Below are 26357 nucleotides of genomic sequence, written 5' to 3' on the forward strand. Positions count from 1 at the left end.
CTTGGTAACTGCCTGTGGACTTTTTTCCTCATATCCTTTCTCCATACCCAAAGAAAACACTCCACATGCCGGCCCTGGATGACCTGGAAGCAGAGGGGTGAGGGATGACACCTTGCAGGGATGCTGACGGCTCTCCTTTCTCTGGGGAAGGTACAAACGCGACACTGTTGGGCTTGTTTTCCAGCCTGGCTGTCACGTCATTCCCGAGGCGGTTCGGGTGGAGCGGGGCTATTTTCACACTCCTACCATGCTTTTAAAAATAGCTGGGTTTATTCCAATGCTCCTGGGATCTTCGGCTGTTTAAAATGATTAGTAAGTCATAACGTAATAAAAGTTGTACCTGCTGATGCACATTATTGTCACCAGCTTCTTCTCCATGTAATTCCCAATAAGGCACAGAAATTTGTGAGAGTTGAGAAGGGGCTGCCTGGGTGGGACTGGACAGACCTGGTGAGTTGTTTAGTTCCCTGCAAGGAAAGTTCCCAAGTTCTCGTTGTCCCAGACAGTTGTGATGCTGCCTGTACGTTTTTCTTACAGTCATTTCCACTCTGGAGATGTTTCCACAGCCACACGTCCCCTGCACTGTCCCTGGGAGGTGGCTTAGCCTGTGTCTGTCATGTAAAACCTTGCACGTGTCCCTGTTTAAGTTGATCCTGTTATTTCAGGATGTTTCTCAAGGTCATTCCAGCTTAGTGTCACCAGCCTGTACCTCTCCTTGGCCACAGCTGCCCACACAGGGATAAGTGCTCTTTGAGGATGCATTTCCCTCAGGGGATGTGTCTTCCATTAGTCACTTCCTCACAGCTTTGTTTCCTGACCAGCCTTATGAGAACATCAAAGGAGGCACTTCCAAGTCCATCACCGCGGAAAAATGACAAAGAGCCAACACATATCAAACTCTTGGGCAAGAACCATGGACTTCTGAGAAGTTTAATCAGACCAGCTAGCTCTTGTATTATTTATGCCATGGTGGTGCTCTGAGACCCACCAGAGACAAGAGAACATCGCACCAGACATCCGCACAAAGCCTGGCAAAATACCCAGAGATGAGGCAGGGAACTGTCTGCTCATCACCCAGTGTGACTTTGGGGTCACTGTCCATTGACCCTGTAAATCCATCTAAAGCCATGCCTGAAGCTACAGCAGGAAGCTTCCTCTGACCAGGACAAGCACCTTGCTGCTTGGGGACACCGGCTGTGGGCTGTGAAGTCCCGAGCACTGAAGAGGCTCTGCAGCCTCTTGTCCCTTTGGGCTCTGGGTACTCGGGCTCCCACCAGCACTTCTCCAGTCAGTTCTGCCTCCTGCCTTACAAGATGCTGCTCTCCCTAGAAAGGAGCCTCACCCTCTGAGCTTGGTGCTTCAGAACTCCCCTGCCAGCTCTTACCCTCAAGACCTGCAGCCTGCCTCCGGTGCTGTGGGAAGGATTCAGCCCTTGAGGCAGGAATGTCTGGGAAGAATTACAGAATGATAGAATGGGTTGGGCTGAAAGGGACCGTTAAAGGTCATCCAGTTCCAGCTCAGCTGTCATGGGCAGGGACACCCTCCACTAAACCAGGTTGCTCCAAGTCCCATCCAGTGTGGCCTTTAACACTTCCAGGGATGGGGCATCCGCCTCTCCCCTGGCCCCTCAGCCTGGCTGCTCACTCCTGGGAGCCCTCACCCCTCTGCAACCATAGGTTCCCTTTGGATTTGCATCTTCTGTTAGTAGTTTCCTCATGGCTTCTCCCATGGAAGCTGCTAAAGGCAGGCTGGGACCACAAGTGCTGGGTACCCAGAGGTGGAGGATCCTCCCTCCCTGGAGATGCAGAGCTCCTCTGGAGTCAGCCTTGGGCTGCCAGCTCCAGCACCAGGGTAAATCCTGCTTAAAGCAGGAACTTCAGAGCTCCCTTTGCATCCCACACCCACCTGTGGTGCTTCCATCTGAATCCAGAGTCTCACTGGGGTACAACAAGCTGTAATTCCAATGGAGTGATGGGAATGTCTGGCAGCACCTTCAGCATCCCCTGCACCCCAAAGCTGCCTTAAACACTGCTAGACATGCAGGGCATGGGGCAATTCGGGGACGCTGGGCCTTCCTGCCGTGCCAGGCCATAGGAGGCCAGGATAATGGGGTCCCTCATCTGCCATCAGATGGATGTGGTGAAGTGGGAAACCTGGATTTCCTCTGAGCTGCATCCCCGCACTGTGCAGCAGGCGGGCCTGTCCCTCAGTGGCCATGCCAGGCCAGAGCTCAAGGTTGTCCTGGGAAGGCTCAGCAGAGGTCGGAGAGGGAGGATGTTCAATTAAAGCTGCTTAAAAAAGAAATCCAACTTTCCATATGCCTCTCAGGAGAATAAAAAAGCCCCAAAGCTGAGCACAGATGGGGTGCCAGGCAGGACACTGAGCACAGCCCCCATGGCAGAGGTGACTCCGGCTCAGCTGTTCCCACTGCCACTGATCCATGGGGATTGAGGTTGTCTTTTGGTATTTCCTTAATGGAAAGTTGGACATTTGGCTTGGCAGAAATCCCCAGGCAAGCTCGGTCAGTGGCCAGCCCTGCAACATGGTGTCCTCCAAGCTACTCACTGCTCCCAACACTCCCACTCCTTGCAGGGTGACAGTGATGCTGGAGGTGGCCCTGATGGTGCCTGGGTGGGCTTCGCCATGGGGATACCAGACTGGGAAAGTGGCACTGAAGGCTGTGGGATGGCAAGGAGCTATTCCCCTTCTGCTGGTGGCCCCCACACCAACCCATCCAGCTGGAGAAACCCAAGTGCGTTACCACAGACAAGGAGTCATTCCCTGGTCAGCACCTTCACTGAGAGGGGTTTCCCAGGGCAAAGGACTGGAGGCTTTGGTCATCACATGGTGGAGGTGTTGGGCAGCATGGTTGGGAGGCTGGCCCTCATGTCACTGTGCCACATGTGCCATCTCACTCACACAGCTGCCCAGAATAGTGTCACCATCTGGTTCCAGCTGCCCAGGACATGGAAACCTCCCCAACCCCTTCTGCGATTACAAAAAGTGAATTCAAACATCAACTCAGCCGGACTCGGCTGGCCTTTATCCTTTTTTTTCCTTTTTTTTAATAATTCAGGTTTGTCTCTTAGAGGAGAGAGAGGGAGATAATGTCTGCAGAGCATTTAATCTTCTGCCCAAAGAATAGCAGAGAGCAAATTAGGATCTACTCCAATTAATTTGCCTTGATGGGCAAAATCTGGAGAGCGGCCATATCTGGGAATTAAGAACAAAAGCAGGGAGTGTAAAGTAGGTCACCAGTTTCATAACCAGAACAAGGGGTTTTCACAGCACACTGGGTGCTCCAGATGTTCCTGGTGTTGGGGTCTACCAGTCTCTGTCCCCCACATCTGCAGGTTTCAGTCTGGGCAGTTTCTTTAAGATGCTGCCAGTGTCTGGGGAGCTAACTGTTCTGGGGACAGGAACAAGGATGTTGTCCCTTCCCACAACAGGACACTGCTGCAGGACTGTCCCAAACCCTTGGATGCAATGGAAGGACAGACACCAGCTCATTGTCCCAATTCTGGAGCACCCAAAGAACTTTCCTGGGGTCAGCATGCCCATCCTTGCTGTCCCATTGCCACCCTTAGCCCTGCTGGCACCTCTTTGAAGGAGGATGAGGGATCAGAGGTGGCAGTGGGATTTGGACAGTGCTTTGCTGTGGACTCTTGCACTATGGGGTGTCACCAAGCAGTGGTGACCCATGGGCCCATCTTAGCCTGGCACCCCCAAATCCCAGTCCCTATTCCCTGGAGCCATCAGTGCCTGCAAGCTGTGTGCCATATTCTGGTGTCACCTTCCAGCTACAGGACATGTGGGAGAATTGCCACAGGTGTGAGCCAAGTGTGGTGACATGCACTGTTGCTCAGGACATGTGGTGACACGGCTAAGGGTATGTGACATGTACAGGGACATGTCCCAGGACATGGAACATGCATGGTGCATCTTCCTACACACAGGGAGAAACACCCAGAGTGTTTGGTGGGTGTCTGTGGGTCTTCCCAGGCTTTGATCCTAGCAGGATTGAAGCTGCATGCTTTGTTGACCACAGGTGTCACCATCGTGGTGACAGCCTGTCACAGCACTGTGCTGGTGCCACTCCATCTCCCTGGACACCTCCCCCAGACAGTGGGGAGCATCCCTGGCAGTGATCCCACCACTCCCATCCCCAAGGAGGTGCTGGTGGGGCAGTGAGTGGTGCGTGGCTGCCGCCCAGCTGGTGTTTATCCTCTTAGCCACCCTGCCGGGATCCGGCACTAATTCACCCTTAAACACAGGATTGTCAGGAACTGGGAAGGAGAGAATCGGCGGATTATCCCCCCAGCGCTGGCGTTAAACACGGGGAGCAGCAGCTGCTGGATGAGGAGAGTCGAGATGTTGTCTTGCCCCGTGTCCCATTGGGCACCAGCCCCATCATCCCCCAGCAAGGGCTGCTGGCAGCCCAGATGTTTTGTGGTCCCCCAGCCAGCTCCAGACTGGTAAGGAAATAAGTAACAGGAAATAAAGATGGAGCCCCCCATAAAACTGAGGAATCAGCAGCAACTGCTTAGCCCTGTGGGATGCACCACAGCACAACAACCCCAGCAGTGTTTCCTGGTCCCACAGGCTGGCAGGGTACTGGGACAGCCAAGGTGACATTCCAGAGGTCAGGAGTCACTTGTGAGTGGACCTCACAGAAAGAAGTTTTATGATGAAACAAACAATAATATTTCTTGGCTCAACAAAGACAGCAATAACTGAGCTTCTCACTCACATGCTAAAGGCTTTCAGCCACAGACCAGCATGAAAAGGCCTCCCTGGGCCAAAAGCATGTGCCCAGCTGCTGGAATATGTTTGGGACAGCCTTGAAGTCACCCCAGGAATCACAGATACAGCAGCAACTCAGTACTCACAGCACATAGGAGCTCATCACTCCTGCTCATGGCTGAGCCTGGCACAATCCACAGCGTGGTGGCACTCCTCCTGGCCACAGGATTTTGTTGCCTTTTCCAAGCGAGGTGGTTTCCCACATGCCAGCCAGATCTACCCACCACCACGGCTGGGCACCAGAGGCCGCACCAGTGAGGAGCCCAGGATCTGTGCAACAGCTGGGGTGGCCCATTTGCAAGTGCAGTGGCCCTAATTTAGGTGATGGGCAGGGGGTGATTGCTGTGTCCTGGGGAGTGGGGAGGTCCTCTCTCCAGACCACACCTAGGACAGCAGGTTTGCACAATGGGTTTTAGTAGCTTGGAAAAAAAAATCATAAGTTTTCAGCATAACAGCATCAGGAATGGGAAATACACTGTATTCCACAGATAGACCAAGTTAAACTCCCACACATCATCTTGGTTTACTTCCAACCAGCCCCACCTGAACCTGGATGCAAGCTTCAGTTCCTCGTTCTTTCACCTCTGTCACCTTGGCTAAAAAAAGCCTCTCTCTTCCCTGAAAACCCCAGTTTTCTTCATAACTGTGAATACAACAGAACTAAAATAAAAGGATAAGAAAATAGGGTTCCTTATATAAAAAGTCAATGGATTTGCCCATCAGAGGACAAGCTATGAGCTCCCACAAAGATGAAAAGAGATACGCCCCCTGTGCTTTCCTAAGGTGACCTTTAAAACGAAGAAACCATCTGACCCAGCTCTAAAGGGAATATCCACTATGCCCAGCCCTGAAAAGCAGCTGTCAGGGAATACGAGGGCACTGGGAATCCCCGGGATAGCCTTCCTAGGGCTGTCCATGGTACCACGTCCTGGATGGCCCTGGCCAATGCACCGCGGGTATCAGAGCCACGGACTCCCTGCTAACCCTTCCTGGGAATTGATCCTCTCCCATTCCCGGAGCAAACACGGAGCTTGGGAAAGGCATGAGGGGCATCCCATGGCAGAGAGACAGAAGAAATGTAAAAGTGTCTTTTAATATAAATATAAATCCATCTGAAGTGCTGCAGGGGAGGACCGTGCCCCGCGAGGGATGCCCCGGAGGGAGGTGGGCTCGACGGGGACCGCGGAGGCCTGTGCTGGGCCAGCACCGAGGGGACAGACCCGGAGTGTCACCCGGGCACCCCGCGGGCGGGCAGGGCTAGAGCCGGGCCAGCAGCAGCGGCAGGGCCAGCAGGGCCAGGAGACGGGGGTGCAGGGCGGTGGCCGAGCTCCGCAGCGTAGCCTGGTTGGTCTCAGCAGCCGGCGAGCCCCGGGCGCTGGCCAGGCGTCCCCGGGCGCTGCACAGCTCCTGCAGGTTCCCCTGGAACTGGATCTTGCGGGACTCCTGGCGCAGCGACTCCCAGATAGTGGCCGCTTCCACGGGGCATTTCGACAGCACCTCGCTGGCGCAGGTGTGGAAGTCGTCCCAAGACCTGGGGAGGAGGGCAGGAGTCGGGGAGCTGCTGGTGGCAGGTCACCCAGCCGTCCCAGCGGCTCCCACAGGGACAGGGACAGGGACACTCACTTGCAGATGGTGTCCAGCTCCTGTGCCTCCTCGCCGCCCTCCTCCTGTTGCTGCCGGACGCTCTGGGCCATGCTGTCCCCCAGGCTGATGAGGCAGCCCGCGAAGCCCCTGTAGATAGTGTCGCACTGCCCGGCCATGCTCACGGGCTCCTGGCTCGCGGCTGGGGGGGGCAGAGAGAGGAGAGATGGAGCCGAGCCCCCGCGGACCCCCCCGACAGCGTCGCCTGCCCGGCTCAGTGTGCCTGCAGTGAGGGTGTCACCGGGTGGGGGTGACACCGGGGCTCTGAAATGTGGCGAGGGGCTTCTGCACCCCTCTGGACCCCCCAGCGCCCCCTCCCTGGGTACTCGTAGCGAACCTTCTCTCCTGGCCCGGGAGGATGGGACGACCCCGCAGCGATGCTGCTTTAGCCACACGGCTCCTACGGCCGGGTCGCCTCGGACCTCCCGGGCTCTCCCCGGAGCCATCTGTCCCGGCCTTTATCTCCTGACAGCAAAGATTAATTTGTGACTACAACAGGAAAAAAAAAACAAACAACAACAAAGCAAAGGCTCAGCAAGCTCAAGTCCCTGCTCCGACTACAGCAGGAGAGAGAGGGAGAGAGGAAAGGAAAGGGGAAGGGGGAAGGAGCAGGGGAAAGGAGAAGGAGAAGGGAAAGGAGGAGAGAAAGGGAAAGTGGAAAAGTGAGAAGGGGAGAAGAAAAGGGAGAAGGAAGAAGGTTGCAAAGGGGAAAGGGGGAAAGGAAGAAGAAAGGGAAAACGGGGGAAGAGGAAAGACAAAGGGGAAAGGGGAAGAGAAACGGAAAAGGAGAAAGAGGAAGGAGAAACAGAAGGGGCAGAGGGAGGGGAAAGGGGAAGGAAAAGCACAAAAGGAAGAGGCACAACTCTGGCTGTTTCATTCTGAGAAGCACCATCTCTCTGCTCTGCTCCACAAAGGATTCACCACTGGGAGTTGAGAGACTTTTGGAAGTGTCACGAATGTGAGCCAGGCAAGTCTCTAACTGGGGACAGTCCTACTGGGGATCCCTGTGGGAAGATGACCCCAGAAGGAGATGAAAGTTGCCCAGTGGCTGCTGAGCCAGCCACGGTATCTCCAAGGAGCTGTGTGCCTTGCTGCTGGCATCCCGTGTCTGCGCCCCTGCAACAAGGTCCTGAGCAAAGCACCTGTGGCCGAGACTAATGAGCCTGACAGCCCAACACGGGGCACAGCACGTGTTTGTGATGAGAACCCCCGAGCACATCATCAAGGAAAGTCTCTGATGCCAGACACATGAGTAACAAATATCACAGGTATTAGTAAAGTGGCATCTGTCGCTTCTCTTCTGGCCCCATCAAGCTCAGGCACACAATAGCAGATGCCTACCCTTAGCTGACTGGTCCCTGTTGCAGGCTGGTTTGATCCCCTGGGCTCCTCTAACGCCCAGCACGAGCCCTCCCCTCTGCCCAGCTCCCTCGGCACAAGGCTGAGCAGGGCAGGCAAGGAAGGAGAAATCAGGAGGGCAAATAATCTCCACAACCCCTCTGCAAAACCATGGGGAAAAACCTGTCCCCGGCTCCATTAGGGAGAAAGCTCAAGGGAAAAGCACGGAGGAAGTTTTCCAGGGCGCTGAAGAGCATCGCTGGCTCCCAGGTGAATACCGACGCAGCCATCCTGCTTCTGGGGAAGGAGAATCACCCACCCTCTGAGCATGAAATCCACCTGAGGCTTAGAGGTCCCTGTCCTCCAACCTTCCTGCAGCCGGACCAGCTTAATTCCAGGCTCCCCATCCCTCTTCAGGACAGGGATGTCGCTGGGTACCGCTGTGCCCCCCGTCCTCCCTCAGCTCACAGAGGAGCGGGAGAGGAGCGGGATGCGCTGGTGCCGGAGAGGTGCAGAACCTGCCGGATGACCCTTCCCCAACGATCAGGGTGCCCTCCGGCCGCGGCTGAGGAAAGGCAGCAGGGATAGCCATCAGGAACGTGGGGTGAGCACATGGGGCTGGTTCCGGAGCCTGGGAACTGTCCCCTCCTGAGCACGGGGACCTGGGACAGCGCTGCACAGCCGGAGCAAAGCACCGCAGGAGACACGGGACAAGGGTAGATGGATCGCCAAGCTGCGGGACAACCGGGCACCCCGCTGCCCGCAGCTACGGGGGGTGCGAGAGGCGCGGCGGCAGCGGAGCCGGAGGTGGCCGCAGGTCCCGCTCCCACCCGCCAGCCCGGCACGGAGCGGCCCCGGCCCCGCGGCACTCACCGAGGTGCAGGAACAGCGGGCACAGGACGCCGAGCAGCCGCCAGCAGCCGCCGCCCATGGTGCGGACCCCGCGCCGCCGTTGCCGAGTGCTTCGCGCCCGCCGCTCCCGCAGCCCCGTCCCCGCCGCCCGCCCCCGGCCCGCCCGGCCCCGCCCCGGGACCAGCCCCCGGCACCGCCCGAGCCCGCCCTGCCCGCCCCACAGAGGGGCGGAGGAGCCCCCGGGGCTGGACCTCGGTCCTTGCAGCTTATCACAGATTGGTTGGGGTTGGAAGGGATCCTAAAGACCACCCCGTTCCAAAGCCCCTTCCATGGGCGGGGACACCTTCCACTAGACCAGGTTGCTCCAAGCCCCGTCCAACCTGGCCTTGAACACTTCCAAGGATGGGGCAGCCACAGCCTCCCTGGGTAACCTGTGCCTCATCAGTCTAATAGGAAAGAATTGCTTAATATCCAGTCTAACCCGGCCCTCTATCAGTGTGAGGCCATTCTTCCCCCTTGTCCTGTCACTCCATACCTCTGTCCAAGGTCTCTCTTGGAGCCCCTTTAGGGAATGGAAGGTGCTCTAAAGTCTCCGCAGTCTTTTCTTCTCTTTTTTTCAGGAGGGAGGAGTAGAAGGAGACATTTTTGCTGTGAAAAGGGGAATTAGTGTCCCCTTCCCACAGCCAGCAGCCCACCACCACCTCCTGACTCTGCCAGGAAGCAGAGATGGATGAGCCTCTCTGGACTCATGTGGGAAAGCTTGAACAGAGACTCAGGAGAAAATCTGGGAAGAGAGAGGGGATCCTGGCCTCTCACCACCTCAGGCTCCAGCCTGGAGATGGCTTAATATCCACAAAGATCACTCAGTCCAACACCCAACAGAAGTTATCCACCTTTTTTTTTCTCAAAAAGTTTTTTATTGAATTGTTCTTAATGTTATTTCAAAAAAAAAAAACAAAACGAAAACAAAAAAAGAACTGAAAAAAACAAAACAAAACCCCAAACAACAAAAACCTTCAAAATTTAGATAATAAGAAAAACCTTGGTGTAAAACCAAAACTAATGTCTGAAACATGGACATGCTCTGATGCACAACAGAACTGGTGGCCCCCCAGGGCTCTCGCAGCTCGCTGCTGCCTGAGCACCCCAAAGCACAGCCCCTCCTCGGGGCACTCCAGAGGCATCGCCCCTGCCCAAACCTGCCTCACTGCATCAGGAGGGCCAGACACCCCACTGCGGATCAGGAGTTAAACTTCAGAGTAACTACCAAACTAACTTACTTCAACTAACTGCTCCTGCTCAGCTGTGCCTCATCCCCGCAGGGAGGAGGAGTTTGAGCCCTTCACTAAGATGTGGGTGTAGGTTTCTGGGTCAGTGAGGAGCAGGTGTCCCCAGCACCCCCTGCTTGGGGCTCAATGCACAGCTTTGCTGGTGGCAGCAGGCTCCAAACTTTTAAAGGGGTATAAAATCCATCTGCTTCTGCTGCGTGTGCCTTGGACTGTGTGCCAGGCCTCAGGGACGGATGGGCAGGTGAAGAAGAGATTTAACTCTCTCAAAAAGAGGCTATTTAGGAAAAAGAAGCCAAGTGAACGTTCAGTGACTATTTGGAACTATACACAGATGGCGTTTGCCTTAGAGACATCACACGTGTCAATAGATTTCCTGGCAAGAGCTCTTAACACAAAGCCATACATCATTTGTAACTACTGATCTGCTGGGTGGGCTTTGGTGGAGCAGCCCACAAGGCAGCCAAGTCCTCCTAGGTCATGCTGGGGGTGACCAGGCCCTGGAGCATGATCATGAGGCGACGTGCAGACTTGCTCAGAGGGTTGTGGGGTTCCACCTGCAGGAACTGGAACAGCTTCTGCCGCACCTGGTTCATGACTGACCCCATGTGGTCTCGGGTGATGGGGTCACTTTGGTCCAAGTGCATCACTGCGTCCTCCAAGTAACTGAAGGAGAGAGCGCAAGGTTAGAACCAAACCCAACAAACGATCTCAATCCGATTCAGTTCATTTTAGCATTGAAGATGCACAATTCTGCTCCCCACCCACCCAAACTCTGCAGTATGTTCAATCATCAGGAAATAAATGTTCCTGACTCACAGCAGAGTCCACCTATCCCTTCCTCAACATTTAAGGGCAGCCTACAGCTCCCAGCCAGCCCCACCTGCCACACAACCTAGCTGCTGGAACCAAAGCAGGAGCAACAGCAAGAACTCCCTACGATGCTGGAGGTGGCTCTCAGTAGGTATTTTTTTTATGCCTTTATAGTGTAACCAGAACTAGTCACTCATTAGACAGTAAAACCCTTCAGCAGTGAGGCTCAGTTCATGTAGGGTTACATTTAAGGTGTATCCCGAAAGAAGTGGGGGAAGAGCAAGACTTTTACCAACAAGCCACTCTGAAGTTCAGACGAGCCATCAGCTTTCAAACCACAGGCAATGTGGTCACTGCAGAAGGTTTCCACTAACAGACCAGTTTAAACTTCACAGCAACAGCTTTAACCCCAATTACCAGCTCAACTGTAACTTGAAGCTCTTCAATTTTTCTAGCTTGCTTTATCCCTATTAACTTGAGTTAAAAACTCTATTTAAGTAATTTTTCCATACAAGCCATGTCAAAACCTGTAGGAACCTTAACAAGTTAGTTTTTCAGGGCAGATAACAGAGTTTTGACTCACTCACTAAAAATGTTCATGGCAAGTATCAGCACAGTCACTATTTTGTCACATAAGTTTTGCTTGGAACATCTATAGACATTATTCGAGTAGCTCCTTCTGCCACCTCCCACTGAGCCTTTCTGGGAGTCACGACAAGAAACTGCTGACACGAAGTCCAGTGACAGGCTAAGAACTGAGGACAGAGCAAAGTTACTCTGGATATTATACTATCCAGGGAACATGGCTCTATCCCTATCTTTGCCTCTACAGAGGAATTGTTCCTTGGGGAAAGGAGATCGCTGAACAGTCTGCAAATATTTACAGGCTACAATCCCAGAGGTACTGGGACCTACAGATGGGTACTCCTTCCACTACTCCCTCTGGGCAGCAAAGCTTTCCGTGGCAATGCTGACACATTTTTCCAAATTACTGTCTGTAAACATGCCAGTAACAGGCTACAGAAGCTCCAACTTCTGTCGAAGCACCACCTTCCACTTCCAGGCAGTGAATTCAGAGCCAGTGCCAGGAACAGGACCCGATGTTCTGATCATACTTACTTCAACTTCAGCTCTGTACGAGTGCCCAAATCTGAGGAGAGCTGCTGGATGAGGGAGAGCAGCACAGGCTGGGACAGTGGGCAAGGATGCTGTCCAAATACTTGCTGACTATCCACAGTCTCACAGACATAGAGAACCAGGTTGAGATCAGCTGCCGTTAGAGCCTGCAAGGAAGACACAGCTAGAAATGCAGAAGAACCACCAGGCAGGTGAGAGACACAGGACAGAGTGTGGCCCTTTGCCCTGGAGCACTAAATGGCTCCTCTGGGAGCAAACTCTGCACTTCTGTTGTACGTGCCAGCAGGGCTGTGTTTGGGCTCCTGGTATATACTCTGTGTCTGTTCATTCACAGGGAAGTTTTTTTTGGGGCAGTTCAAACCGATCTGCCTACATATTCAAAGGCAAAGGCAAGGTCAGGTCCCAGCTGGCAGATCTGCCTGGAGAGGCTTATGAAGCTGTAGCTCTTTGGGGGTGCACCACATGCCACTGCCAATGGCAAAACATGCTGGTTTACTGGAGTGCTGACACTGTCCTGACAGGGCACAGGCAGAGATGAAGGAACTCAACTGCTACCAAATCATGGAACCTGCACGTCTCTGGCTCCACCTGCATGAGAGCAACTGACCCCTCAAGCAGTCCACTGCCACAGGTCTTTTCAGTCATCTGCGTAAGCTGTAGTGGGATTATATCCCCACCCCAAGGAGCCCTTTTTCCTCCCCACTCCCCAACAAGCAGCAATTCACTGCCAGAAAAACTAGGTACCTGCTGGAAAGCTTGGTTGAGGTGTCCCTGCTGGAGTAGCTGAAGGATGTGAGTCTGCTGGGACTGGAAATCCAAGTGAGTAGAGGGGATTGGCGTCCCGGCTGCCGAGCGCATCGCCTGGACGATGCTCGAGGTGACAGCTGCCTGCTGCTCCTTCATAGCCAGGCTCACCTCTCCTTTAATGACTCTCTGCACCTGGGCCAAAATAGACTCCTGCAAGCTACAAAAACCAAAACAGAACAAAACCCATGGGTATCTTGGAGAACGAAGAGCTAAGGGATAACACTGCACACAAAGCTGGTACCAGCGAGAAAGCACAGGCCGATGTGGTTTTTGTAGTGTGGCTCCCAAAGGGTTCATACAAATAACTCTGAGGTACAGGCATCAGAACTCTGTGTCCAACAACTCAATGTCCCAGGGTGCACATGGAACATGCTGGGATTCTGTGCAGGAAAGTGGATGTTACAGAGAACTAAGTCTCTCATGATACAACGTTTTAAATCTTTAATGTTTCTGGCTTACAAGCAAGGTAACTAAACTGTAGGGTCATCCCTGAATGGGCCCAGGTTACTATCTCAGATCCACTACATGCAGTTCCTAATGTGCAGATGACACCTTTAGAATGAAAACACACACTGTGCCTGTGACTACTCTATAGAAGAGCAGTTCACAGTGCAGACTCTGCTGCTGTGTGTGACACCTTTCCGCCCACAAAGGGCTGGATTCTCTCCTCGGACAAAGGCACAAAGCATCAAATCTGCTCTACCGCAGGCAGAATAGCAAGACTTCCCTGGGAGCAAGCACAGTCCATGCAACAAGAACAGGATTTAGTCTGGTGGCCTTCCTGGCAACTCTGACTTGCATGGAAGATCCCAGTGTGTGCTGACATATGTTCTAATGTCTTAAAATATAGGCATTCTGCCCTGCAAGTGACCACCAGCCAATCTTAATGCCAGGCAACCTGCCACCAGCCTCATGGCATGAATGTGCTGAAGGCACTGCCAGGATCACATCCTAAAACCAGGAATGCCCAGTGTGAATTGCTGCAGAGCTGTTGGGAGGAGTGAGAGTAACCTGCAGAAACCGTATGCCTGAGGACAGGGAGTAATGAAAAGCCATCAAAAGACTTTTCTGAAATTACTTCAGCAAGTGTTCAGACTCGAACGTGCTTAGGGGCTGCCTTAGGTCCTTCTGTCATCTAATGTGCACATGGGACCTTGGGGAAAGCATGCCCTGATCTCCCAGCTATACAAAAAAACCTTCCGAGGGCAACAGTTCCACCAGCCCACGTGCTTTACCATACTGTGCAGGGCCAACAAGCAGCCCTATAGTACTTGTTGCAAACGGGTTCCACAACTAAGCAGGGACAGGTGCTTGTGACAAATGCATGTACCTCTCTCACTGACATTTCTTTCCACGTGCCCAGCTGCCAACTTACTTGCCCACAATAATGTGCAGCTGATGCTGCACCTCGGTGTGGACACTGGCTGCCACAGTGGACGCCAACTGCTCCGTGGTGCTCTGGAAGGTGCTGATGAGCTGCCGAAGCTGATTCAGCAGCGGGTCCCGGACCTCCTGTTCTCGTACCTTCTTGTTCTTCAAGTGAGTCTCAAGCTGCTGGATATCTGCAACAAGCAAAGGGGGAGACGTTTGTGCCATCTGTACCTGTGAAGATTATCAGGGTAGAAATCCAGCACGTTCTCCAGCAGAAACAATTACTGTGCCAGTGTATGAGCACAGGAGAGGGTAGAACACACAAGCCTTGTTTTGGGCTGTGTTACACTAACCTAGAAACTCTGCTTCCAGCCTCCCCATCATGTGGGATCACACAGCACAGCAACAAAGTCATGAGTTCTCTTACAACAGACATTTACAGGTGTTCTTTGTTCAGGGGAGATAAATGTGGGAGTGAGGGTGATTTTATTTCATATACAGTGTGAATTGTGATCTGTGTTACTTCAATGCTAATGAAGAAAGAGGGGGAACATTCCTGAAAAAAAAGAAATCATGTCTGCAGAGATTTAAATGCTGTGTTTGAAAGTATTTTATGAACTGGTCTAATCAAAAGGGAGAAACTCTAGTACTTGTGGGAGACTTGTGAAGAAGGAGGATGCAATATAAACAGCAGCTGGAGACACTCTGCAGATCTACGGCCAACAGAAGCCACTGGCCACATTCAGCCCCCCTCAGAACTCAGCTCTGCAGAGTAATACCTGCCTGGCCTCCCAGAAGGCCAAGGACCTGTATCCCATGTCTGAGAACAAGAAAGATGATCTCCAGTGCATCAGTGTTCAGTTTTTCCTTACTTAAGGGTATATTCTTCTTTTTTCCAGCCTGAATATGTTTACACTGTTCAGCCACTGTTTAACCTCTAGTCATCCCTGTACCCTTCTCCAACCTTCTCTAATCCATTATCCCTCTGAGATGAGGGCCTAGCTGCAGGACTGCTACCCTCTCCCTTCACCATCTTCCTGACACCAGGATGGCGTCATCCTACAGCTGGTCTTTACTGTTCAATAGATGAAGTTACAGACTCAGAGAACGTGGCCAAATGTTTCACTATTTGGGCTACAAAGCCCAGAGTTGAATCTTACAGCACCACCCATAAAAATCTCCTGACTTCTGCTTCCCAGGTGTGAAATGGAGCACACGGATGGGCTAAGAGGTTAAACAGTCACCAGTGAAACTCTGAAAGGCAAAGGCCTAAGGCCAGTATGTTGTCAGCCACTAATGTAAACGGACTGTGCAGAGAAAACTTGAAGAAGAAAACCCACTCACATTCCTGTGTGCCCTGCTTGAAGGTGTCATTGATTTGCTGGAACATGGACTGGCAGCTCTTCTCGAACGCCGGCAGCACGATGCTCTGGAACGCTTCCCTGTATGCCGACTGGATCGGCCCCTGCAGCGTATCGGCTGTTGCCCTCACAACGCTGTCTGTAAGGTTCTTACAAGCACACACAGAAGATTCCAGAAAATTAACAGCCTGCTGCAGACTGAGAATGTTAACACTGCAACACACCCACACCAGACAGGGACAGCCCAGGTTCAGAAGTGTACACTCCCCCTGCCCTTCCCACTGACCGGGTTGCATCATGGCTACAGCAGGCAGAGTATCTGCCTGCCGAAGGGCTGCCCAAGAACATCACCATTTCCCTGCAGTTCTGCTGCAGAGCAAGGGAAGATGGCACAGTCAGACACAACTTCTTTCCCCTTTCCCTCCTTCCCTCCCACAAACCACTATTCCCTGCCAAGGTAAGTTAGCAGCTTGTGCTCCCTAAATAACACAGAAATGGAGAACAGAGTGGAGCCAGTCAAACTTTCATCACTTGGCTGATTGAGTTGGCCCTAAAAGCCACTGCTGTGGTGAGAATCTCTACTCTAGTAGAAAATGAACAACTTGGTAAACGAAAAAATGTGTTAACGAGGCAAAGCAAGCAGGGGAGCATACAATGAGCTTGTTCCCTTAATGAGTCCAGCACAGAGCTTTGATCACTGGGAGCTAAACTGGCATTACCCAGAAGCAGAGGTGAGGGAAAAAAGGTATAAGTTGCTACCCAGGCAGGTGACAATGCAATGTCCTCAGTAAAAGCTGGTCTAGTTCTCCTTACCTTTGATTTCACTAGCTTGGTGATATTCTCTTTCAGTGTCCCCTCAACAGCAGTGAGCTTGGCAGCAATAGTGTTATTTAGCTGGCTAACAGTAGGGTCCATGCTCTTGGAAATGCCTATTCACAATACAAACATGTATTTTGTTGCAGTTTTAAGCCTTAAGTCACACTTCAAACCCAAAAAAGAAAATGCAATCAAATCATTCTTGGATACAACACAGTGGGGGACAATGGTCACACACTTTGGTTGGACATTTGGAGAAACCTTTTGCTAGGAAGGTGGTACAGCTCTGGAAGTCACCAGAGAGGCTGTGGAATCTCCAGCCTTGAAGGTTTTCAAGACATGGCATGACAAACTCACGGCTGACCTGATCTGAAAAAGCAGGTAGCCCTGCTTCAGGCAGCTACTGGCTGAAGGCTTTCCCACCAGTATTTTTTGGAATATTCTTTACATGGATGGTACCAGTGCATCAAAGAAGGGCAAAGACAGGTTGAAGTTTGCTCCAGTCAAGTCTCAACATTTCCAAACTCATTAGCCTCTTTCACTTTTCTCCACTGAATGGACTCTGAAGGCTTCATGGAGTTATAATGGAAGGTCAGGCCACACTCCCTGGGAAGGCATTCCCTCTGGGAGCCTCATACTTCTTCTAAACCACAGCTCCCCTTCTCAGATTACAGTGGGGCCTGCAGCAGATGGATGTGCAGTGACTGTTCTTCATGCAACCCAACTCCTACTTCATTTAGTACCAACTCCCAGGCACAGTGCTCTCAATCCCTGTGGAGCTAACCAGGGATTCACCTCCCAAACCCAGGCAGCAACACTCACACTGGGGCACACTCTTCTTCATCTCCTCACGAATGGTCCTCTCCAGACGGTTACACACAGCTGTGGACAGGGACTGAGAGAGCTGCTGAGACAGATGCTCCTGGAGCTGCCCATTGCGCTGCTGCCCTTCCGTCAGCACTCGGTCTAGTCTTCTTTCTAGTAAGAACACATGTTAAGGAGCACAAACAACAGATTTCCTCTCTAGTCACAACATTCTTATCCACAAAGATGGACAGCAGCCTCACCTCCAGAGGCTCAGTGGGAGCAAATTCACAGCTCTGATGAAAGAAGAGTTGAACAATATTACTGCTGTGTTCCTGTAAACAGGGTGCTCTTAAACAAATGATCAGGGTGAGAGAAGAGCTCTGGAAGATGTGGTAGAAAATTCAAACAGCTAAAAGAAGCTCAACACTAGTGCTCCCTACATATTGTGGGTTAACTGAGCTGTGCCATAGGCAGCTCAACGCCCAACAGCTGCTCACTCACTACTCTGCAGCAGGACAGGGGAAAGGACAGGCAGGGTAAAAGTAAGAAAGTTCACAGGTGAGATAGACAGTTTAAGAAGTAAACCAAAAACTGTACATGCCAGCCAAGGAAAAGAGGGAATTAATTTACTACTTTTCATCAGTGAGCAGGTGTTCAGCCCTTCCCAGGAAAGCAGGGCTCCCTCAGGCCTAACAGTGACTGGGGAAGGCAAACACCATCATGTCCTCTCCGTCCTCCTTTTCCCCAGGCGTTATTGCTGAGCACAATGTCATACTGGGTGGGACATCCCTTTGGTCACTGGGGGTCAGCTCGCCTGGCTGTGTGTCCCAACTTTTGCCCACCCTGAGCGCCTCCCTGGTGGAGCAGTGTGAGACACAGAGAAGACCTTGACAGGGTTTAGCAACAGCAAAAACATCAATGTGTTATCAATGTAGTTTTGGTCACAAATCCAGAATATAACACATATGAGTTGCTGTGATGAAAACTAACTCCTTCCAAGCCCAAACCAGGACACTACAGAAATGAACAAGTTCAATATCCATAAAAAGCAAACTGGCAAAAATGTTTCTACAGGATGGAATTAGTGAACATAAAGCATATAGTGCACAGCAGCAGACACAGACCTCAGGCTACTCAGCTTCATGAAGCAACTAAGCTCTCTGAAGGCACCAACACACAAACACATCTTAAACAAACAAACACCAAACACCAACAAAAACAAACAATGAAATGACAATTCAGTTGCTGACAAAATTCAGTGCAGACAGGGAAAAATTATTCTAGTAATAACAGTATAGTTCTAGACGGTAAAATTCAGTAGAAAGCTATCTAAACTATCTACGAATAACAGCCTGATGATCAAAAAAGGAAAATTCGGGACTAATTAACACAGAAAACTATGGTCATAGACATTAAGAGTGGTGGCAGACATGACATCGGCTAGAGCTGCTTGATTTGGGGAACATTCAGTGCAACAAAAGGTGCACAGGAAACCAGCTACTGACAATATGATAAAAATAACTGGATACCAGGTTTGAAGGCATCAAAAGAAAATACTTTTCAGAAACACATAAGGGATCTGTAGACCACCAGATGTATAAATGCATACAGACAACATAATTCTATATCCAGCTATGCAGTATGGCAGTTGGATGCTATTTGTGGTGCAAGCACAGACTTGCCTTAAGGAGGAAAGGAAGGAAAGGATCATCCTGTAATTACTCCCATGCAACTGGCTACTGCCTGAGGTCAGATAATGTATTAGGTGCACCTCTGGTCTCTATCAGCACTGCACCACTTATGGCTTAATGAGTAACTAAGATTTCAGTGGAATGGAGAGAGTGTCAGTTCTTCCCTGTTGTATGTCTGAGTTTCTTGCCCTTAGAAAGGGACTGAGATGAACTGAAATAGTTATACTGCAGCAGTCAGACAATTGCACTGCACTTATGGCCTTGCACTCCCAAAATCCTTGAACTTCCTGTGCCTTCCTCATGCCTCTAGTCTGCCTTGCAGCCTTCCACTCAACTGCCATGCAACATTTGCAAATAAGGATACGCTCCTGCTCCTGCTGGGAGTCAACCACCCTCTCCATGTGGCCCATAAGGGAGCTCTGAATGGCATCGAGGTGGTCCGTGAGTCTCTGCAGCAGCTCCATCTGGTTCTGCCGCAGGTCGGAAAGCTCCCGCTGTTGGCTCCTCAGTATGCACATCAGCTCGTCCTGGAACTCTGGTGTCACCTACACATGGAGAGGACAAGTATTAATTTCTAACAGGATCAGAGATCAGCCCAGCTTTTCACTCAGTATTGAGTCAACCCCTGTTCTGAAACTGAAGTGTAACAGCACACAGAAATCAGGGCCAGCCTGTTTCTAAGTACTTTTGTCCCAAGGCAGACACTGATAAAGCAAGGTTCCTGCATGGAATTCATAAATGGTTGCTCAGATTATCAATGTTTACATTCAAGGCTCCCTTCAAAACACCTAAAAGAAGATGGAAGAAAACAGATTATATTCACTTCTGGGCAGGTACTGAGAGAGTGTTCAGGCCTCCGAATGTAAATGATGACCTCAATTACTCACGAAAGAGTTGTGCAATCAGGACAGCAAGGAGGTTTCTTAGAGCACTTTTTCAGCTCCTTCATGTCCTTAATGAATAACCCAACAACTGGAGAAGTATAAATCACATGCTCAGAATAGCTAAAAGATGAACACTAAACAAGGGTAGTTATACATCCCAGCCAGTCCCACTGCAACCCTTCCTCTGCTGGGAACAGCTTGTCTTGCACCCAGTGCAGGCACAGGCAAAGGTGAGAAGGAAGTCATCAGTCTGAAGAACACAGAGCAGCTCCTTCTCTGCTGTGTGTGAGCACAGAGCAATGCCAAGCCCAAGTGCAGCCCCATCTTAACCTGCTCAGGCATGACCTGTGGTACTTCAAGGAACTGGGATGAACTTTCTCTAAGGTCTTTAGAAAGACAGTAAATAGAAGCATCACACGGAGCAGTTCTGACTCACCTGGTTGTTAGAAGATCTTGGCGACTGGTTCACATCCCTGAAAATAAAAAGAGAAAGAGTAGTAACTCAAATATGTCTATTAACTTCTCTTATTATTCAAGCCCTCTGCCAAAACAGATTGGTTGGTTTAGATTTTACACTTTTTTACACTCCAGCTCATACTTCTTCTTGGAAGGTGACTCCATCATTTGCAGTATTCATAGGCCCTCAAGTTCCTTACAGACTGGCCCCTTTGCAGGGAGAAGACTTGAACCAAGTGTTAATGAGGACTGTTACAAAGAACAATACACAATGATTTATCAGTTGTGTCCAAATTTGAAGCTAGGGAAGACTTTTCCAAACAGCTTTTGAAGGTCTGATATTTTACCAAAGAAAAAAGAAGTATACATTTGTTAAAATTTAGAATTAATCAGCTTCAAATCATCTAGAGTGATTCCTGCTCTCAAAGTGAAGAATCTAGTGATGCACTCCAGCTTACACAGCAGACTAAAGAAAATCCCTGAACTGATCTACTAATATTGCATGTCTCCATTAAATTAACAGCTCTGTGAAGGAAAGTAAACATTTGTGGTTCCCAGGCAGCATCCACTCAGCAACTTTAAAAGGATTGAGGAAAAATGGAAGTAATTTCAAAAGCCAAAGACTTCTGAGTGTCACTGTGAAGAACCACAGCCAGAAACTTAATGCCACAGTCCATCTTTGTTGTGATCTGCACAGCTAGAGATCCCACTTACAGCCCTGTGGGAACACAAGAAAAGGAGAGAGCCCCATGCAGGAGCTGTGCTGCCCTTCTCACACTAATTCAGACAGATTGGTCTAACATGCCATGGGCACACCTTTCCAGTCATCAATTTTCACTTACAAGTCATTGATATGGGCATGTTTAGAAACACACAAAAGCAGGAAGCAGGTAACAAATGATAGATACTGTTGAAACAGAGTATTGTGCCAGTGTGCAGAAGCCAATTAGAAATGGTGGCCACTGTGATATGCCCAGCATCACAGTTTCAATGAAGTTTTCACTGAAATATGGAAAAGGATCCAATGTCCACAGCTTCCAATTTATGTCTCACACATTCTTCTGAAGCTGTATGTTGGATTTTAAGTCCCAGCTGGAAAGATAGTGCAGAACCGATTCCCATATCCCTGAGTGGCAATCAGTGGCAGTCGGTGTCTGAGTAACCAGCAACATTTTCTGTGGAGTTACTGCCCTTTGCATAACAGGGAGAGGGTTGTGAGCACTTGGCTGCTGCCCAGACTCAGACCGTAATAGCTACAAGTTGTGGCCCTGCTCAGCTGGTCCCACAGCCCCCTGTACTCTGGCAAGCCCAGCGTACCCGTCATCTTTCTTGCCCTTCCGCTTTAGCTTTGGGGAAGCCCGGGGGGATGCCTTGACCTTCCAGTCCTTCACAGGCAGCCTCTGTGCAGATGCTTTGGCACCAAATCCACCTGATGTAGAAGCCAAGCTTGCAACTTCATCATCATGGTCACTATGAGGGAACAGCAGGGAGAGGACATCACTTGCAATACCAGACAGTGCCTGTCTTCGCTAAGGGAGGTGATGCACACTCGGCTCTTCATCCAAACACAGACAGAGTCACACAAGCCAAGGACACTCCCACCTTGATCTTTAACAGAGACAACTCTAGAGCTCAGCACAGGATGCTCTACTTTGATCCAGGTCTGCTCAGGCTGAGCTCAAGTGCTGTGTATAGCAATACATGAAGGGTCCCTGCATTAAGGTCAGCCATGGCTCAGGCAGCGTGGTGGAATGATGCCTGTCCTTGCTACACACACACACACACAGAGGTACATAAACCCAAGCATAGCACATCCTTACAGCTTACAGACAACAAGCACTGAATGCAGAAAGCACTGCAGGAACAGAGGAGAACCACGTGAGCCTAAGAAGTCTGTGATTCTCAGTACCGTGGAGACTTTCACGTGCTAACCAGCTCTCCAATACAGGTAGCACATTTCAGTCTGACTTTAAGTGTCGATTATGAATGAACCTTCAGCTGTCAAACAGGGCTGAGCTTGTCAAGCACACAGAATATACCCACAGAGATTTAGGAGGGCTCATGAGAGAGAAAAGGTATCAAAAGCAAGAAACTAACTCTCGAGGCACCCTCACTACGTTATCTAAGGCACAGTGTTTTGAAACTGATCCCTGAGTTGATTTTTACAGGTAATTAAATCCAGCTTGGTCCGTGCTCTTAGAAGCAGCACAATCAAACCCCTCCCTACAGAGCATAAACTGGAGAATGCACAGAGGCCAATCCAGAGATCAGATGGAGTCACCAGAACATTATGGAAGCCAGGCTGCACACACACGTTAATTCAGGAGACAAAGCAGAGACATTCACCCCACATGTGAAGGCTTGCTGGGGACAGAAGCACAAATACAGCCTGAACTGAGTCCGTGCAGGATGAGAGAAGGGGCTGAGCACTCTGGTACCTTTGTTCTGCACTGGCATCCTGGCTGTCATGCTGCAGCAGGTGGTAGCTGTGTCGATGGTAGGAAGAGCTCTTGTGCTTTTCTTCAACCTCATCCCTTGGGCTAGAGGGGAAAAAGGAAAATACCATCACGACAGTCTCTTTCAGCTTGGATATTTGCTCTTTCCATGTCTCATGAGAGACCCTGATAGAAAGTCTCTAAAAAAAACCAACAGCACACTGATCTGATGGTCTGAAAAGCAACAAGTGTTGTTTAGAGGCACCAAACATTTGAACTTCTCCATCTGCTTTTCTGGTGGCTTTAAGAAGGGAGAAGCAGTTCAGCTACGCTTTCAGCACTAACCAAGAACAATCTCCCAGTTAACATTCATTCAAAACAGGTAAGTCACCACTCAAACCTGGCAGCACAGCATAATCCTGTGAATGGCATGATCTTGGGTTTCACAGAATCACAGACTATTCTGAGTTGGAAGGAACCCACAAGTATCATCGAGTCAAACTCTTAAGTCAATGGCCCACACAGGGGATTGAACCCATGACCTTGGCATTATTACAACCAAGGTTTTAACCAACTGAGCTAATCTCAGAGTTTGTTTTACCTCAAGTAATACTCGTCACTGGAGCAAAAATTTTAAGTGCTTCTCAGTTCTTTCAAGTGTCTGACAAAGTGCATGAATTCGAGGGGTCAGCCCTACCAGACAGAACAGAATTGTAACAGTGGATCCAGTCTGTGTTTCACTTTCGAAAGAAAACTGCATGTGTTTCTGGGCTGTAAGCTAAGTCTGCCTGAATCCAAATTGCAGGTTGATCTTTAAACAGAGGTGAGCATTTGTGAAATCTCTCAGTCAGAGACAGCTGATCTGATATTCTGATATGAGAAGTCCAGAAGAATGAAAACAGAGTAAGGTACAGAGTAAGGATTGAGGGGAGTTGCAAAACTCCTATAAAAATATTTTCTCAAGTTCATATTATGAGTAAAAGCAAAAACATTGTGTAGAGACAGTCTTGATGTCCTTCCAGAGCCATCAGAGTTGGGACTGTTCCCTGAAGCAGCATTCTCAGATGTGGAGGCACAAGGTGAGTCCTTTCTCTTGAAATTCTGTTCGGGGAACAGTCCAGGATTACCTGAGGGGCAAGACTGACCTCTCAGTCTGGGAGTCCTGCTAAAAATGAAGGTATTTTCAGGCTCTCACAGTGCATGTAGCCCTGGCCCAGACAGTCTGGAGATGTCAGATGCTGTTCCCATCCCACTACAAGACAGGGGCACTAATTCTGTGATCTATCCCAGCGCTGCTCCAGAGTAACAGCTTGTTCCTGGAAAGCAGGCTAAGTGATGTTGCACCATTCTGCATTCTTGCTCCATGGAGACACTGCCACTCATTTTCTGACTGCTAAAGTACTTTATTTATAACACTAACTGCGCCAAGCCAATCCTAGAAGAGATATATACAATTAACACATAACCAAACCTGTCAGTTATGTGCCAGTTGAGTCAACAAAAGCCTGCATGAATGCATCGCCTGGGGCAGAGTTTAGCTTGTACTGGTTTGATATCCAGAGCAGAAAAAAAAAATCCCATCTCAAACGTCCAGGTGAACGTGAAGGCCAACAAAGTAGACTTTCCACTTCCCACCTTTTTAACATTTATGCTGCAAAGGGTATCACTGAGCAAAAATGGTTAGAGCTGACCTAGGAAGTTGAGGACAGAGCATACAGACCAAGCACATAGGAAGGCTGACTCATCAGATCCTATAATGGAAAGAGGGATGAAGAACTGCTCTGGATTAATCACAACTTAAGAGCTTTTCACCAAGCTGGCAAATTGGCAATTTGCCCTAAGCGAGACAAACCCAAGTGATTACCTGTCTGCCATGCTGTTCCTGGTTTCTCTGGTTATGTCAGGAGCTGCTGGCCATGGCTGACTCACAACACTGTCAGAAGATGCATTTTCCTGAGTTAAAGCAGTCTCCAGTAATGATGGAGCATTCAGTCTGTCCACCTCCACTGGAGGCATGTCCAAAGAGTGGTGGCTGTGCTCGGAACTGTGCCGGTTCCTGGGAGACAGCAGATGCAGGGCTGAGGCAGCAGAGGCCATGCTGTCTGTGTGGTGACTGGGCTCCAGCACCTCCGCAGGCAGCCCCGACGGGGCCGCCGCAAAGCTGCGCTGCAGGGTCTCAGAAGCAATCTCTGGGATATCCTGGGACATGGCCGTGGAAGCAGAGGAAATGACGTCTGGCGAGCGCTCACGGGTGGGAGAAGCCTGGGGCACCACCAAGGGCTCCACCTCCTGCAGCTCCAGTGCTAGAGAGGAGTTTCCTGCAGTGACCTGCAGACAAAAATCAAAAAAGAGCCTTCAGGGTAACGCAAGCACACCTCAAGAATCCCTAGTACCTCACACCAACCACGTCTGGAAACAGTTTGCTGTATCCTAACCTCATGTGATCCCTGTCTGCTACTTGTTCATCGGATGGAAAGGGGCCCTGGGACTTGTAATGGACTCTCAGCTGGGCTAACAACGCACTTAAGCTAATGCAAGTTTGAACCCACTTTCAAAAGAAAATATAACACCAGTTCTACCTTCCTGCTCTGCTCCATGATCTCTTCTTTGTGACACAAGACATTAGTTTTAACACTGAACATCTCTTGGACTGAAAACTTATTTCAAATTCAAGCTTTGTTCATGATCCATTTTACACAACATCTGGAAATTAAAATTTAGGGATAGGAAAGAGCTATTTCAGACTCATCAGACCAACAGACAGGAATAAACCTTTCCAGGTAGCACTGTCCCCTAATACAAAGGCTGACCACGTCCAGTCACTGTGATAGTGACAGCCCAAGCTAGAGCTGTCTCTATGTGTTAGAGACGTACTGCTCTTACACAAGGATAAGTTCCATCAATGTGGGTAAGTAAACTGGGCTGCAGGTCTGTGCCAGCAGCTGTGTTTTCCAAAGGGCAGACACTGTCCCTGTTAATACCCAAATAAATGTAATTTCATTGAATCCTAGAAAGGTTTGGGTTGGAAGAGACCTTAAAGATCATCCTGTCTCAACCCCACTGCCATAGCCAGAACATCTTCCACTAGACCGGGTTGCTAAAATCCCCATCCAACCTGGCCTTGAACACCTTCAGGGATGGGGCATCCACAACTGCCCTGGTAAGTCTGTTCCAGGGCCTCACCAACCCCTGAATAAAGAATTTGCTTCTAACACTAAATGTAAATCTCCTCTCTTCCTAGTTTAAAACCACTGCCACTTGTCCGTTCACTATCTGCCCATAAAAAAAAAACCACTCTTCATCTCTTTTATAAGCCCCTTTCAACACTGAAAGGTTGCAATGAGGTTTCCCCAGACCCTTTGCTTCTCCAGGCTGAGCAATTTCAGCTTGTACAGGCACAGAGAGAGACTCCTTGGCCCGTGAGAAGGAAGGGAGCAGCATCTGGAGCCTTACTGGAACAGGTGCCTTTGGTGTTAGCTTGTCAGGGAGGCCTGGGATAAGAACTGAATGACTCCTAGGACTGGTCTGGAGACTGCTGCTACTGCTACTCAGTGTGAGGCTGGTGTCCAGCTGCATCTTGGGGCTCACAGTCAAGTCTTCTGATGGTCTGCAGAAACAGAAACACCAACAAATAAAGCATGAGATGGGATCACAGGTCAGTGGAGGAGCCCTTGTTCCTTCCATCATGGTCAGCTACTCCCTGTCAATGAGCACCTCCATCTCCTAATCCCCAGAGAGCCCAGAGAGATACCAGGTGGAAACAACAAAGAAAAAAACGTGGGGCATTGCAATCCCTTAGAATCTGAGGGGTCAGTGAGAAAAGGGACCAGTTGTATCTTCAGTGTACATAGTACAGAGT

The 26357-nt window shown here is 50.2% G+C and overlaps 2 protein-coding genes across 6 annotated transcripts in view; both read right to left on the minus strand.

Annotated features, from left to right (window-relative positions):
- Window positions 1-5877: 5877 nt before the first annotated feature.
- NRN1L (neuritin 1 like) lies at window positions 5878-8771 on the minus strand. Of its 5 annotated transcripts, none has more exons than XM_071567558.1 (4): window positions 8656-8744; window positions 6782-6909; window positions 6427-6586; window positions 5878-6334 (listed from the first exon to the last, which is right to left on the minus strand). In XM_071567558.1, exons 2-4 carry the CDS (start codon window positions 6888-6890, stop codon window positions 6061-6063), a joined length of 543 nt encoding a protein of 180 aa, XP_071423659.1. In that variant the 5' UTR covers window positions 6891-6909; window positions 8656-8744; the 3' UTR covers window positions 5878-6060. The 5 variants fall into 5 exon arrangements, with proteins under 5 accessions (XP_071423659.1, XP_071423660.1, XP_071423661.1 ...); XM_071567559.1 differs by lacking the exon at window positions 8656-8744 and adding an exon at window positions 8102-8328; XM_071567560.1 differs by lacking the exon at window positions 8656-8744 and adding an exon at window positions 7334-7528.
- A 758-nt stretch (window positions 8772-9529) lies between these two features.
- The window catches only part of EDC4 (enhancer of mRNA decapping 4), a 33795-nt gene continuing 16967 nt past the window's right edge, over window positions 9530-26357 (minus strand). The window contains exons 17-29 of the mRNA XM_071567517.1: window positions 25952-26105; window positions 24363-24826; window positions 22502-22603; window positions 21381-21533; window positions 20044-20080; window positions 19088-19268; window positions 17048-17203; window positions 16223-16338; window positions 15393-15558; window positions 14053-14239; window positions 12615-12834; window positions 11853-12016; window positions 9530-10586 (exon numbers count right to left, since the gene is read on the minus strand). Coding sequence (XP_071423618.1) covers window positions 10394-10586; window positions 11853-12016; window positions 12615-12834; window positions 14053-14239; window positions 15393-15558; window positions 16223-16338; window positions 17048-17203; window positions 19088-19268; window positions 20044-20080; window positions 21381-21533; window positions 22502-22603; window positions 24363-24826; window positions 25952-26105 — 2293 coding nt within the window. The 3' untranslated portion in view covers window positions 9530-10393. The remainder of the gene's footprint in view (window positions 10587-11852; window positions 12017-12614; window positions 12835-14052; window positions 14240-15392; window positions 15559-16222; window positions 16339-17047; window positions 17204-19087; window positions 19269-20043; window positions 20081-21380; window positions 21534-22501; window positions 22604-24362; window positions 24827-25951; window positions 26106-26357) is intronic.

This window comes from Pithys albifrons, chromosome 12, assembly GCF_047495875.1.
Source record: "Pithys albifrons albifrons isolate INPA30051 chromosome 12, PitAlb_v1, whole genome shotgun sequence".
NCBI lineage: Eukaryota > Metazoa > Chordata > Aves > Passeriformes > Thamnophilidae > Pithys > Pithys albifrons.